This window comes from Pyxicephalus adspersus, chromosome 4, assembly GCF_032062135.1.
Source record: "Pyxicephalus adspersus chromosome 4, UCB_Pads_2.0, whole genome shotgun sequence".
Classification (NCBI taxonomy): Eukaryota; Metazoa; Chordata; class Amphibia; order Anura; family Pyxicephalidae; genus Pyxicephalus; species Pyxicephalus adspersus.
In genome coordinates this window covers 61,143,635-61,159,739 of record NC_092861.1, presented here as the reverse complement: position 1 = coordinate 61,159,739, position 16,105 = coordinate 61,143,635, and the positions used below count along the sequence as shown (strand labels likewise).

At 35.4% G+C, this 16,105-nt stretch overlaps 1 protein-coding gene and 1 pseudogene across 5 annotated transcripts in view; one reads left to right on the top strand and one right to left on the bottom strand.

Moving 5' to 3' along the window:
• Positions 1–16,105, bottom strand: part of DLGAP2 (DLG associated protein 2) — a 433,479-nt gene that overhangs the window by 126,615 nt on the left and 290,759 nt on the right. For 2 of the 5 annotated variants that reach the window (XM_072408413.1, XM_072408414.1), the window contains exon 4: positions 13,872–14,022. The exons of the other annotated variants lie outside the window; for them this stretch is intronic. In XM_072408413.1, the coding sequence (XP_072264514.1) occupies positions 13,872–13,908 (37 nt within the window). In that variant the 5' untranslated portion in view covers positions 13,909–14,022. The remainder of the gene's footprint in view (positions 1–13,871; positions 14,023–16,105) is intronic. 5 annotated transcript variants of the gene reach the window in all.
• On the top strand, positions 10,310–10,440 carry LOC140330193 (U2 spliceosomal RNA; annotated as a pseudogene).

Genomic DNA, 16,105 nt, shown 5'->3' with positions numbered 1-16,105 from the left:
CATGTATGCTAGAAATAACCATATAGCTAAAAACTAATACTTAATTAGTTTAGGTATTTTATTGAATGCAACTGGTAACTATAATTATTTCAATAAAGGGTAACTTTACACATTATTGGGATGTTGGGGAGTTCATACACCTTTTGGACACTATAGAGCTAGTGTATTGCAACTGCACTCCTTGACTCTGTTGATCATTCTACTGTGATGTCTCATTTTTTAGGTTCAAAAAGAAGGATTTTAACCATTTTGCTATCTTGACTAATATGTAAAATAATAGGAAACCCAACTGTATATACAGATATAGAACATCTCAGCTGGTATTAGGCTGTTTTATTATTGTTCCTTATTTAAATGGCATGTATGTTTTTCTATAGCTAAGCAATTTTTTTTAATTGCACATTTAATGTATGTTCATTTTATGTATGTAAAATACAAAGAATCCCATCATTTTACTGTATAGAGTATTGCTTTGTTGATTTTGCCTCTGGTGTATTTTCACAATGAGTGAACATGTTGCTGAATAGCAATTTAAATGTCACATTGTGCACACAATAGGAATACAAATGTTTTGCCTCTCATACTGTAGATTTATAGCATTAGTGTAGGCAATCCACTAAATATACATTTGAAATACATATGTGGGAATTGTCTTATCTGTCAAAAAAACAGGATTTTAGTTCAATCAGCTTTCTTTTTAAATCCTGGGATATGTAAGTTCTTTACCCATATCAAATTTAAATTGAACTATTATAGAAAACTATTTGCTCACCAAAACCCTTCAACACACCTAATCATCCCTGTGATACCCCTTTTAGGTACTCTTTACTTTAACCATCTCATTGCTGGATCCTTTACATACTGCTATCCTCAGACTTTCAAGTAAATCCTGTATATTTTTCATTCATCTAATCACCTTTTTACACAATATATGAACAGTTTTAATATGATAATATATGCACCAATTAACTTGTACATCAATGCACAATCCACTTCATTATCTTTATTAAATATGATTATTCCATAAGTATCCATATATGAAAATAATGAATATATGTATATAAATAACCTTTAATTTCTGATTTTTAATTATAAATTTTTCTATGTCTGTACCTTCATACTTCAATATTACCCCTGAAGAAGCAAAAAAGCGAAACGAGTCGGCTAATGTTTACTTTATCTTCAATATCGGCTATGATGATTTCCTACTAGCCATACTACATATCTATATATCTAGCATATCTATGTATAGCTTACAAGGTCAGATGCATCCTGATTGCTAACCTCAACACTATTAATCTCAACACTATTGTGTTATCCACCATATGGACTAGTTACATTTATCTGTTGCAGCAAAAGCAATATAGCTTGGTTAAATCTGTATTTAGAAAGGGAGGAGTAGAAGTTTACTGATAAGGTAATCTCTGAACTGTTTCCTCCAATAATGAAACTTTATTTGTAAGATTTAAGCAATGCCAAGGACCATGATTGGCTTACAGTGTTGCTCATTCATTCCATGTTGATGTACAGGTTAACAGGTTAAAACAGGACACCATGTAGTATACGTTTAGTTTTTAGTATATATAGTGTATAATTTTAGTTTTTTTATAATGAACACAAAACTGGATTAAACTGGGTTTATTGTGTAGTTACACACCTAAATGGAGAACAACCTATATACATGCTAAAATATGAAAATGAAGTGTTTGGTGATGATACTGGGTAATACAGTTTACAGAATGCTTATAACTACACAGCATTCCAATTTCAATGTATCAATTTTCTATTTGTTCAGAAATACATTGTTACATTGGTAAACAAATCTGTGAAAGCAAATGTCAGAGTCTAGTTCTAGATAGTCAATAAATGTTGTTTATATGAGCCCATTTATATATAGAAAATGTCCATGCCTTTTTATTTCATGATTATATTCAACCCTTTTATTATATTTATATCATGTTCAGCTATTTGGTACTCAGCTACTATTATAGGGGCCACCTTGATATATGGCTATCTGAACATTCTGTTGAGAAAAATGAATTGCACCTAGTGAAAAACTCAATGTTGTAATGGTTGTCTTAAAGTTTTATAATCAGCTTCAATTTTACTACATTCATGTTTGCTGATTTATAAAGAATATAAAAATGACTGGAGATACATAGCTAATTTAGTGGCAAAATTAAATTACTTGTGAAGCTCAGGGAAGCAAAAAAAATGTTTTTTTTCAATTCATATTACTAGCCCCATAAAGTTAATTATTTTATTTATTTTGCTTGACAATATTTTTTTATAAAAAGAAACAGAACAAAACCCCTTTCTAACATTAGACTTGTAATTGCGGTTTCCTAGAGAAGACTTTAGTAGACCTTGGCACTCAAGGCACATACACAGGGTCTTACCGAGTGTACTGATTGTCGTTTGCAGTACTTTGTTTCCATTGTTCCAATACCACAAACCGATTAAACTTTGCTTAACTGTGCTTCTAAGAATTTTTTTATGTTTACACATCCCCACCACCTACTTACTTTTTATTTCAAACATTTATGTAGTTATGTTGGATCTTTTTGTGAATTACCAGTGAGTTTGCTTCTATATATTCAAAACTAAGTTGCTATTTCATGTGTATGCAATTATGCAACAGTTGTGTTATCAACAACAGATATGTCATCGATAGGTAAAGCATAGTTGGCAATAGCCAGAGTAAAAGATGAGTTGAAATTAGAAAATGAAGGGGGGGCCAGCACTGAAAGGCAGCTTGATGTCTTTTATTGTGGAGGACATCAAGCTTATATTGAACATATGTCTGTAATAGAAAATAATAAAACAAGTAGTGATTTCTTTATGCCAAAGATTTCCTGACTAGGGCTAGCCATACACAAATTGAATTGAATTTTTTTTTAATTAGATAATAATGTCAACCGTTGATCGGAAATCAGTTTATTGTACTACCACACCCTACAATCGATGCATGCTCCTTTTTTTAATATAGATTCTATGCAATCAATTAAAATGGCAATAAATTCCAATACATTCATTTGATTGATCTCCTTTATTAATGCTTACCATGTATACATGCTCAAAATTTGATCCAATGGAAATTGATTGAGATGTTTCAAAATACAGTCAAAAAAAGTACTTCTACAATTTATGAAACTTTTTTGACTTGGTTTCATTCTACACACATTTTCAATTGTTTTTGATTGATTGAATTTAAGGGAAAAAAATTGATTTATAGTCAATCTGATAAAAGGATCAATTGGACTATTTGACTGAATTGGAAAATTAAGCTGTAAAATTAAGCTGTATATGTGATAATGATTTAGTGGTGATTAGGATGCAGACCAGCTCGGGGCAATGGAAAGGAGACATAGAAGCACAGAACTGAAAAGAAAATAATAAAACTACATCATATTTCCAAGAAGACTGAGTTTTACAAACTATTTAAACTGGTCAAACTCCTATGACCTTTAACTTTTAGGAGATGTTTTAGCTATGGGAGATAAGCAAGAAATGATGGAGACCTCTAGTCTGGTATTTTTGATCCATTCAACTGGATGATATATATGCAAAAAATAAACAACGGTCACGGCACAAAATTGGGAAACACATATAGGACAGAATCACTTTGTCCATGGGATAACAACAGTAACAATGAAAAATCGCCCCTTCTTTTTAATGACCTTTAGTCTGTTTTCCACTCAGAATCCTAAATAAAGTCCACATCTGCAAATATTACACTTGTTGCCCAGTCATTCTTTTTGAAAAGAGGTAGTTACCATTTACGAATGACCAGAAACATGAAAGGGGTAAAATATGATAAGAGTAGATTATCTGTAAGCCTAGATAATGAATAGTCATAAAATGGGTTATTTAGAATAAGACAACATTGGTATGAAGGCTATTGCTATTCAATTCACTTGGTTTTATGGTGAAAATCCCTCAGCTATTTCTTGTTATTCATACGGTTTATTTCAGTAGCATAGCTACAGTGCTATTTGCAAGCTATGAATCCAAGGAAATGGGAAGCATTAGCGAAAGTATATAGCAAGACACCCAAGAGTAAGTGTCACAGAGACAGGAAATTGATTCTGCAAACAAGCTACTGAACTCAGCTGGCAAAACATCTCCCTGTCCAACTTGTCTATTTATACAACAAAACATATTGTTTTATTATATGTCAATCATTGATAATGTATTTTTGGTGAGCTGTCTTGACATCTCTCTAGGAGACTTGTTCGAAGAAGCTGGAGCATACTGAGCTGAACTCTGGCAGATCGAAGCATAATTACTTCTGCTAAGCTGCTTAAACCCTTAGTTATTGTACAAAAGAAATCTTAAAAGAAATTGACAAAATTCACGTCCATTTTCTTTCTATTATGTGAACTGATGACACTATGCATTTGAAAGCAGGCAAATTATCTGGAAGCCCTCACAAGGAGAATACTTTAGCACTAATATTTGTTTGGAACATAGAACATAATGAACCTAACAATTCTCTCTGTTCTTTTATATCAAAGCAGATTACCTAGCATAATAACAAGACCAAATTATACTGCTAAAATGGTATTAATTAGGCTTAGACGTGTTTGGTTTACAAACTCTAAAACACTTGGCATGTTTTACCAGGATTTCAGTAGGAGGATTTAAAACACCTGAACGCCGACAATTTATTTGGGATCAATCACTGGTATACCCATGTTTTATTTAGTGGCAGCAGCAGCGCTATCTGGATAGTAGAGGTAGCAGCTCTAAGTAAAAATATATAAGTAAAGACAAGTGACATTTGGTAGGCAGTTAAAAAAACAACAACACAGGTTTAGTTAATTAAATAGAGTGCTAATTTTTTTGTTATTATTATGGTCAGGTAAAGGGAGAATATTATCTTTCCCTGTGGGTCTTATTCTTGAAGAAGATAATATAACTGCTACCTTTTAGAGGCGATAATTAGGATGAGAATCAAAGAAAAGAGAATGTGGACATGGCAAGTTTGAATAAAACATGGTCATGACACTTACTACATCTATGTATAATGATTCTAGAGGTTCTGGTAAAAGTATCCAGTCTAGTTTAATGGGACCAAATGTACCACAGTTCAACTGTGAACTGCACTAAACTACAATCAATTATTCTGTGTGCATCATATCATTGTTGTAATTTATTCAATTAATTAGTACAAAATTAGAATCGTATCCAAGTGCCATGAAGCTCTTTGGCTTTTTTCCAAAAGGGAAAACTTCTATTGTTAACCTTGCACTTGCATCCCATCTTAAAGGTATGTGCACCACTTATTAGTTAATTTAGAGTTACTTTTATGGGTAAGGTTGGAAGGTAAAAGGTCAATGATAAGTGCTATTTTTCAGAGTTAGGTTTTGTGTTAGTGGGTAAATTTAAAGTGTTAGAAGAAACAACAAGAAATTGGCATTCATGCCTTAACCAAGGAAAAATGTATTTTTGAATTTCTCCTGTAAAATAGCGCTGAACTTCCTATACACAGACACACTGTTTTGGTAGCCTTTATAGATGTATTTCTGTTGTGCCATGTGTTCCATGCACATGTGTGCCATGTGCTGAGTTCATTAAGGACAGTGGTGGAGATTTAGTTATATCGCAGTAGTGCTACTGTTTTTCTTTGCTGGGGAGAAAACTGTACTTGGAGGACTGCAGACCAGTATTTCCCTGCCTCTTTAAATATTAAGGTATGGATATGTGCTTTCTGCACTTGTCCTACTACTGCTTAAACTAGTTCTTCACCTGTCAGTAGTTCATTAGTAATCTGGGAGCTATGACATTAGAAAGCTTCCTATACTATACATTAAAACAATGTTCTATATCCCCCACCTATCCACATTACCTCCTCCCCTTTCTACCAAACCAATGCCCGTTACAATATATTTTAGTGCTTTTGCCTAAATAAATTCATATTTAAATAAATTATAAATTTAATATAAATGACAAAGTCCCATCATGGGCAGATTTCACCTTACTTCCTGCCAGAATAGTAGATGTTGAAAGGTTTTGACAGTGAGGACAATAATATATAAAACACATATTTGTAGCATATTCCTGCCTATGTTTTTCATTTCTCTCTGGGCCTTCTAGCTTTGACAAATGACAAATGTTCCCTCCTGTTTCAAGCTTCACAGACACAGGACGTGAGAAGTCATCTCCCCACTCTCATTACCACTCTAGAAGTAAATAAAATGCCTGGAGTAAGGCTTTGTGCAGAGGCAAAGATGTCACTGAAGTGCATTCAACATGAGGGCATACGCTCTAGCATTACACAACTGCAAAGGCAGTCATTTTATTGTATCTTCAGTACTCCTCCACATTAAGCTCTTCAGAAAACCATGATTTAGAAAACATTATTTCATATAAACAGTAAAACACCAAGCGGCAGCTGCTTCTCTATGGTTTTGTTTCACCTCCTTCCAGATCAACAACACTTGTAGTAAAAAAAAAAAAGAAGAAATGGATTCAACGTACCTAAAAATCGCTTATTTGTTTGTATCGCTTGTTTGTTTGCAACTACGTACTTTGCTGTAATTTAGAACCACAAAAGGGTTTTTGGACTTTTCATATAAAGGGAATTTCAAATATAAGAACTTGGATAATGGAAATCACACACTTAATAGTTAGGATCTAGTTCAAAGTTAAACTCGTTCCTCAAAAAAGAAAAATTCTAGCATTTGGCCTTATCCTGCTCTCTGTAGAATAAAAAAATACTCCAATCATGGTTTGTGTTGGAGCGATACCAGCAAAACAATTTTTTTCCAAACATCACCTGACCTGTCTTTCTCCAATTAGAGTTCCTTCTTCTCCATTGATCATGGACAGCATGTGAATAAAGGAAATGGTCAAAATGGGGAGGGTTTTTCTGATCTGATAAATTTACCCACAAATGCCTATGAGTAGGCAGATAAGGTTCTAATATTAAAAAGGAAAATTCTGTTTGTTCTGAAATTATGTTTGTTCTGAAACGGTTGATGGCTTTACATTTTACAACTTGAATTTTTAACAAAGTCCTATGGTCAAACATACTTCATCTTTAAATATCATACATCTATTACTCCATTGGTTATACAGATTTGATGACTGTAGTTTCAGACTGTAGATTTGGTGCACTGACTGAGAGATTTACAGTTATTTGAAGATCTGAACAGAATTGAAAATGTTCTTTTAACATTTTAGTATTTTTATACTTAGTAAATAGTTTACACTGCGCTCTTACAGTAATGCCTATTATATGCAGTGTTGCCAGCGATGTGTAAATTGACAGACAGTCCATGAAAATATCTGCTACTTTGTATCATCAGCCCATCTAAATGATGTTCCACAGACATCGGTGTCACTTGTGTGCATTTATCTACCCTTCATATCATCCCAATATTATCCCAGAGTTCTGCCAGGTTTCCTCCTGTTCCAGATGATTTTTTGTGATGTCTCTCACAGCTCGGTCTCTATCTTTCCTGGTTGGTAGAGGGTTGTTAAGCCACTCCTAGCTGCAAGAAAGAACTTCCAATTTGGGCAATACCAAGGAATGTACAGAATGTTTTGCCTCTTGTCCATCAAGAAACTAGAACTCAGTTTTCCTTGATTGTTTGTTTTCATTATGTAGCTGTTACATGTTGCTCATTTTAAAAGTTTATATCAGAGTCTATTGAATTATAACACTGGGGAACACATTTTTTTGTTGCTTTAGATCTTACACTTGTTTTTTACTAATTTTTTTTTTGGTGGTGAATCCAAAAATGACCCCAGTTTTTTGCTATCACATCCAGTTTACGATATAGGGTACCCTCCATTTTTGTCAAAAAACATACAAATTTTACATACAATAAAAAAAAATAATGAAATATTACCTTGAGTGTACTGTTTATTTAAATTTCTTTTGTTCATACAAAAGGATTTATTGTTACTCTATGACATTTTTTTTACACTATAACATTTGAAAATTATTCGGGTAAGTGGTTAAGGTACAAATTTACGCTTATAGCTTTTCCTGGAGTGTTCAGTGTTAGGACAATCCCACCAGATGCCCCAACAATAGTCAGCCATCTTATGTACATCCCATCTACCCTGATACCGTCCTTCCATGACCTTCAAATCTTGGTGGAATCGTTCAAATTGCTCATCACTTACTGCACCAAGGTATTCTGGGAAGTTAGAAAGATGGCTATGCAGAAAATGCACCTTTGATGCTCATATTGCAACCAAGCATTTTGTAGCTCTCCAAGAGTTTCTGCACAATTTTTATGTAATTATCTGCTCGTGTATTTCCAATAAAGTCCTTGACAATGGCTTTTGAATGATAACCAAGCATTCTTTTCGACTTCCGACACTGTTCTGATGAAATGTTCATCTTTGATGAGCTGCTGAATCTATGGACCATCAAACATACCGGCCTTAATTTTTTCAAATGACAGGCTAGGAAATGCCAAAATTAGGTACTTGAAACAGTCTCCTTCAATTGGCAAAGCTTTAACGAACTGCTTCATCAGACCCAATTTCATGTGCAGAGGCGGGATTATAATAGTCTTTCTATTAACAAGTGGCACATGTAGAATGTTTTGGATCACCTGGTTTTAGGGCAGATCTTGGAGGACAATTCCTTTCCCCCCAATCCCTCCCACGAGCTCTCTGCTGTCCCACATGCACAGACAACAAGGATACTTGGTGTATCCGCGTTGCTGACCAAAAAGGAAGCATACCATTTTAAGGTCAACACAGATGACCCAACTGTGTTGGTGATATTGCAACAACGCAATGACTCTCTTTATGTCTGCAAATTCTTCACAAAGAGAAACTGAATGGCCAATTGGGACTGACCCAAATATATTGCCATTGTGAAGGAGGACACACTTTAAGCTCTGCTTTGAGCTATCGATGAATAGTCACCATTCAGTTGAATTATAGCTTGGAATTCCCAGTTCCTCCATTAAACCAGGTATGTTATGGCAATACACAAAGCTACAGTCAGTTCTAAAGTACTGCAGAAATGGAATTTCTCTAGTTCGAAAGTACAATACCTTTGTTCCTTTTTCAAGTAAGTTTTTCTCACGCAGTCTTGATGCTAGGAGTTCTGAAGCCTTTTTCGATCCCCAATCACGTGCCAAATCACTCAACTCATGCTGATCAAATCCCTGACAGAGCCCTCTTCAATTCCAAACTCTTCATCATTGTTGTCACCTAGTTCATCACCATAACCATGTTCTTCAAGAGAGGGCAGTGTAACAAAAACCGGCACTGGGATTTCATCTGAGTGGACCACTGGGCGTATAGCCGATGGTAGACTAGGATACTCTATGTTACATTTATTTTTCTTGTTATATCCTGAAGTTTTCACTCAGTCACACAGTCATTCACTTTTTACAAAAGTAACAGTCACTGAAATGTTCTCCTGGCTCTCGCCAAGCCACAGCCACAGGTGTTTCACTACGTAGAGCAGCGCATAACCTCTGACCACACTGTCTTGCGTGTAAATGAACAGCCTTTACAAATCCACGCTACAGTAATCGCATTAACATAAGCTGTAGAGAAAAAACCTGACGTGATAGAATAAAACTAACTACACTTTCAGAATCAGCATACTTATTTTAGTGTAAATAAGCTTAAAAATTGAAGTCAACAAAAAATTTGTTCAAAATTGTTCCCTAGTGTAATTGTTAAATTCACTGACAGTTTTAATGACTGTGTTAATGAATTTTAAATGCTGACTCAATATGTTAATATCTAATTATGCATACACAGTTATCTGTGTATCATATACAGCAAAAAAAAAAAAAAAATCCAGAATAGTGATGCTTTTAAACTTGCACGCCTTTCCTAACGAGCTGATTGTGACTGGATACAATTTTGTAGTCTATGATTTGAAATGTTTTTTTTTAAATACCTGTTAGTGACATCAAGCAGGTATTGCACCACAATCAATATACAGACAACACGCACTGTGCCATAACTTAAAAAAAACTAAAATCGATTGCACTAACGCATAACATATGACAATAATATAAATGCAATAATGTAAATAAAATGAAAATAATTTTACTTCAAAACAGTGTACTTTGCAGTTCATCATTATACACTAGAGTTTCTCAACCAGGGTTCTTCCAGAAGTTGACAAGAGTTCCCTGAACAATGAACAGTTTGTGACTCAGGTCAGGTGTTAGGTCAGTTTAATATTTACCAAAATATGTTTGGCTATCTGTAAGGTTGGCAGCCTTCCTACTGGCCAGCAATGTAGTCCTACTGACCCCAATGCTAAAATGCAGTGAGTTGTGGATAAAGTAATTATAGCAGTGGTTCCCTGAAGATCGCTTCTCGGCCTTTTGGCTAAGATCAAGTGTAGTACCTAATCCTTCCAGTGATCAGGGTGGAAAGGCACTGGCATTCCTGGCAAGAATGCAGTGCATGAGTACCTCTGTTAAGGACGGTCTACCTGTTGGTGTAGCTCTGTAAGGGGCCGCCCTATGCAAATCTGCCGGCCTCGTCCACCGGAGAAAGAGGATAGGGCCTGCCCTGAGAAGGAGCTCCCACAGGTTTGACTGACCCGCTGGTTGGGGCAGAGAAACCTTGGTCTGGCCAATTGACCGACAGGCGGTCGAATCTCGCTCCTTGAGTGTAGTACCCCTGGAGTGGCGATCCAGGGGCACCTTAATATAACAGGGCTGGGGAACCCACTGATATTAATGTGCACTAGTACACACACTTATTTTTGCTGATTCGGCACATCACCTTTTTCTGCATTAGCTGTGGCTAGTGCAGATGGGCAATTTTTAAAACCTGTTGCCCTGTGTGTTATGCACAGTGCACATCTTTATTTAAATTTTTTTTTTGTTATGTCACGTCACTGGTGTGGTGTTGTTTGCCACTTTTGTTTGATGGAGGGTGCTATTCTCCTATGGGTTAGCCCTGAAGTCTGGAGAGCACCTTGGCCTAAAAACCAGGTGCTCCCCCTCAGTGGGAGTCTCTCTTCAGGAGAGCTCCCAGTTTAGTATCCGGTGGGACCTGTCTAGGCGGTCCCATGGAGAAAAGACACCTCTCTGGTTCCGGCTAGAGAGGCAAGTAAGTCTATTCCAGCTTCGGCTGGATAGGCTCAGTACCCAGCCCTCGTCTGGAGCTTGGCATCAGAGGGTCTGGGGAAAAGGGTGGCCCTTCCTCTTTAGAGGAGGGATTACCAATAGTACCCCAGTGCACGTTTTTTGTGGAGTGTTTTTGCACTTTTCACTTTTTTTTCGGGGTGTGTTCTTCACGGATCGCGAGATTCTATAAAAAAAAAAGTGGTTCCCTGAAGATCTGAAAGTTTTTCAAGGGTTTCTCCCATGGTAAAAGGGTCAAGAAACACTGATCCACGCAATCAAAACATCCTTATGACTGCAGTACAACATTCTATTTACATAAAAGGCACACAAAAAAACAGCAAACCAGGATAAGTATACCTGTTTTCACATGATTAAAATAAAAATAATTATTCTTTACTAAAGCTTTGTAACATTTGTCCAATATACAAATGTTCGATAGTTTTGCACTTACAACAGTTTATTTAGTTTGTACATTTCATTACAAATATCAAACCTATTAAAGGCATTTTTTAAAATTGTTGGTTTAACTTGGAAACCATGGCACAAAACTTCAATATAAAATGAACAATCACTGCAGGAATCCTGCAGGCAGGGCTGGATAGGGACAAAAAGCAATGGATAGCAGAGGGTAGACTATTGACTATTTCCTTTTTGAAATTTGGCTATACATCAATTATCAATATCTTTAGCACCACATTTATCTTTTTAAAGTGTAACAGAAATCAAAAATGCACAGAGAATTTGATGGGAATACCTCATGAAAATTAACACCTACACACTCCTGAGCCTACAGGCTTATAGCTCTATATCTGCTTGCTTGCTTCCAGAAATTTGGGAATGTAATTCTGTGCTGCTTATGGTTCTCGTTGCTGGAGGTTCTGACATGAAGAAGCATATGCTTGCCTCTTCCAATATGGTTGCCTCCGTACAAATACACAGTGAGGGAGGAAAGATCACTTGTCCTTTAGCTGTCTTTTTTTGGCAAAGCTTTCAAAGTTTAGGTACTCTTAAAAATTATATGTAGGGTATCATAATTCTAAGGGAAATTAGGACCAATAAAATGTCTCTGTAATGTTTATCTAAGACAGAAGTGTGTTGCTTGGGGACTAAAAGTTGTGTGTCTACAGGCTCAGGTGATGGAATACCATACCTGCCTGCAAGGGGATCATGTGTTCCTACTGGCAAAAGGGAGGTGCCAACCTAAAGTACTAACATGCAGTACTCTTGCCTAATACAACATGGCAATTGTGTTATTAAAAAGGTTTAAAATCCACTTGATCCTATAAATTCTATGTAGGTAAACATAGGCAAAACAAAACACCAGCATACAAGCAAATTTTCACCATAATGCAGGCTCTCTTCTTGAACCCCTTACTGATTTATTCATTTTCTGGATCAATGAGACCTCAGATGTACACTGTTGTATTTTGTCTCTACCAGAAAGTATTATTTTTTTGGTGAGTGGATTGATTCTCTTGACCCCAGATTTTCACTGAATCCTTCAAGTTTCATACCAATTAATTTTTTGTGACCATTTACATCTGTTCTAGTCCTAGTGGCACCCAGTTTGGGCTATTTCCATACCCATACTCCCAAAATTCTAATCAAGACCTGTTCAAAAAGATTCCTTGACTATTTCACTTTATATGTTCTAATATAACTAGCCATCCAATGAAGAAAATCTAAACCCAAATATTGTTTTATCTTGCCTTCCTGTATGCAGGTGTATGAAGTGCAATTTCAATTTAATATGACCATCTAAGTGACCAAGAATGCAGCCAGCAATCGTGTAGGTCATTCATAATGTGATTCTAGGAAGAAGAGGATATTCCCTTTCAACAGACACCTACTTCATTGTGGTTTTGTTTTGTCTACCTCTGTGAGCAGTAATACAGCAGAGTGAGTTTGATGGATTTCCTTCTAAAACTTAGTGCTCACATTAATTTTCACACTAAAATATATCATTTTGTTTTATGGTATATAAATAAATAAACATTGCCAATTATTTTTTTTTCACTTAAATATGTTTAACTAATTTGCTGCTAATAAGTTTCATTGATCCAATATGATTACTATTGTACTCTAGTACTGTAAATGTTAGGGTTTTAAAATTTATAAATAAATGTTGACACGCTACTATTTACTATTTCACTAAAGACATACAGCTTGTATACATTTTGTGTTTTACTGAATGTCATCAGTATATACAATGAACCAGTGTGTAAAAAATATAAATATGACTTTCCGCTCAAAAATGATGTGCTTGAAGTCGTAATTTTTATTTTCTTCCAGTATATATAACTGTGCATTTTGTATAGTTTTGAGTACTTCCAGTGTTTTGATTGTGTCAACTTAAAGGACAGGTGCACCTTTAACAAACTTTTTGACATTTAGTCCCCCTTTTTGCCTTTGCAGGAAATTTCAATATGGAAACCACATACCACAAAATACAAGTCATTTTTACATTGCTTGGCCTGGCCAATGCAAAAATCCTCTCTCCTGGTACTCACATTCTGCTTTTATTTAAGTGCTACGTACCAGTCTCAGAAAAAAAAAAGTATCAGTCTTTAGCTCTATGTTTGTACCTAGGTTAGCCATTATTAAATAAAGTGGGCTTAGTACTGTGTAAAGTCTTTATAGACATTCATGGTACATGGTTTTGTTCATTAATCTGATGTGGAAATAAGATAAAATCTTTGGAGTTGTATTAAAAGCACACCTATCATTTAAAAACATTTTTGTACACAAGAACACTCAGCATTTGTGACCCACAGCCACAAAATTCATACTGACCTTCGGACTTCTTCCTCCAAGAAAGTTTTCTATCCATTTCAGTATATATCCCTCAAAGCCATATTTGTTAATATTCCTGTGTGGTGTCAATTGCCTTTTGGAAGTCCAGATAAAGTCCACTGCCTCCCTCCCATTTGCTCTCTATGTTGCGCTGTCGAAGAATTAAATTATATTTGTTAGATAATGTTTTGCTAGACATTCTCCCTCTTTTTCTTGACTTGTTTATGTGTAAAATAAAGCAGCATTGCTATATAAATCCTGTTTAATAATAAAAATAATAATAATTTAGACAGCAAGTCCTTATTAGTAAAACCTGTATTTATTTTGTTAGCACAATCATTACTTCCTTGAAATGCACTAAAACTTTAACTAGACTATAGAATATTTAATTAGCTCTCAAAATTAAACATCTTTAAAACTTAAGTATGTTATTTCAAAATATGTAATGTGTGTATATGTTATAGTTGCATGTTTTCTAGTCAGTTATATCTTGAACAAATCTCTATATACACAGGACTTTGAATTATTATTTCAACCAAAGGCAGATGATGAAAATACATGATACCTATATTTTATAACATGTTTTCTCATACTTATCTGAGCATCTAAAAATACAATACTGACCTCCTCTTTTGTGACTGTGGAGCAGAATATTACTACAAGGCCACATCAAACAATGAACACAAGACCACTTATCTATTTAGTGTAAGTGTAAGTTAAGGTACAAACAGAGAAAAAGCCTAAGGTATACTAGGAAAGTACTGATAAAATAAACTTAATTTCCTTTCCCCCGATGCACAGAGCACAGAGTAGCTTTAAGGGCTAAATGAGCTATATTGCAGTAGGAAAATCAGTATTAACTAAAGTACATTTTTAAAAGTGTGTCAGACATAATGAGTATATATGAGTATGTATAAGTCTGGTGCTACTAATATCTTCACATTCTTTGTTCTTCACAAGAAAGAAAGGTAGATCATAAATAATTGCTACATATTAATGATCCAGCACCTTTGCTTCAAAATGCTAAATTTGTTAAAAAATTAAAATGAGCCTTTTAATGCACATTTTTTTCACTTTCTGGCAACGCTGGTACAACAACAAAGTTAACCACAATACATGATAGATTATATGTTTGCACTAGAAGTTACATTTTATAGGTCTACCAACTTCAACTTGATCCAAGCAGTACTGAGTGAGGCTTAAAAGGTTTAGTTGAAAAAAAACAACATATGATAATAAACTGTGAGTAGACTTGATTTATTGATTTATTGCCAATACACCAAACCCAATATGTAGCCCTTTGTATCTACGCTCATTTTTCTCCTTGTTTTCTTTTTGAGATTCCAGTGTTCAATGTGACAAGTAATTTGGACCATGCAAATTTGACAGTCTTTTGTAGTATTCAATATTTCTCTCAGTCTCTGTAACATGAATTCTATCATTACTAGAGGTAGGGTCAGCTATCTTTCTATAGAAAAACTGAATGAAAGACTTTGAGATTTTTGAATTGCCCATGTGTTCATATATGTAAGTATGCTGCATCCCTCTCTTAAACTCTTTTTACCAATGCTACCAAGTCATCACTAACAAAAATCTGCCATGTAGCGGACCTATGTTCTCTCTGCGAGTACTTCAGTCCGACCAAGTGTGCCCCTTCTTTACATAAATGTTGAGCCAAGAGTCAGACCAGGACTCTCAAACAAAGCAGGGGCTGGGGTCTCCAGAAGTCTGACATGCCCTCTGAACATTGCTGTATATGACAGTGTCATTTACTGCAGTGTTATGGGTTAGACCTGTAAGAGGGTGGGGGGAGCAAACCTATCACCAAAATGTTTTTAACATTATATCAAAAGGTGGCTCACCTGTCTATATAATGTTTTTTTTTCTAATTTGAAGGGGAGGACCCCTGCACTTCTGTCTTCACCCCTGCGGGGGTGAAGACTGAAAGGTATACTTGGAACCTCCTGAGATCCATTTCAGAAATAAATCAAATGGGTTCAATAAGGTTTTATTCTTCCTTAGGAAAAGCACTTTTACCCATCATGGTGCCTGGTTTCCTCCTGAGTACCTGGCTGCCTGCTTGCTAAATCCTTATGGCTGCTGATGCCCTAATTTTTCCAATGGTCCTAAATCTATTCATGCCTACCTTTGCTGCCCTGGGTATGCCCAGTTAATATGTCAAAAGGTTGGGGGCTACATCAGACCCACAGGGAAAGCTCAATAAATCTGCAATG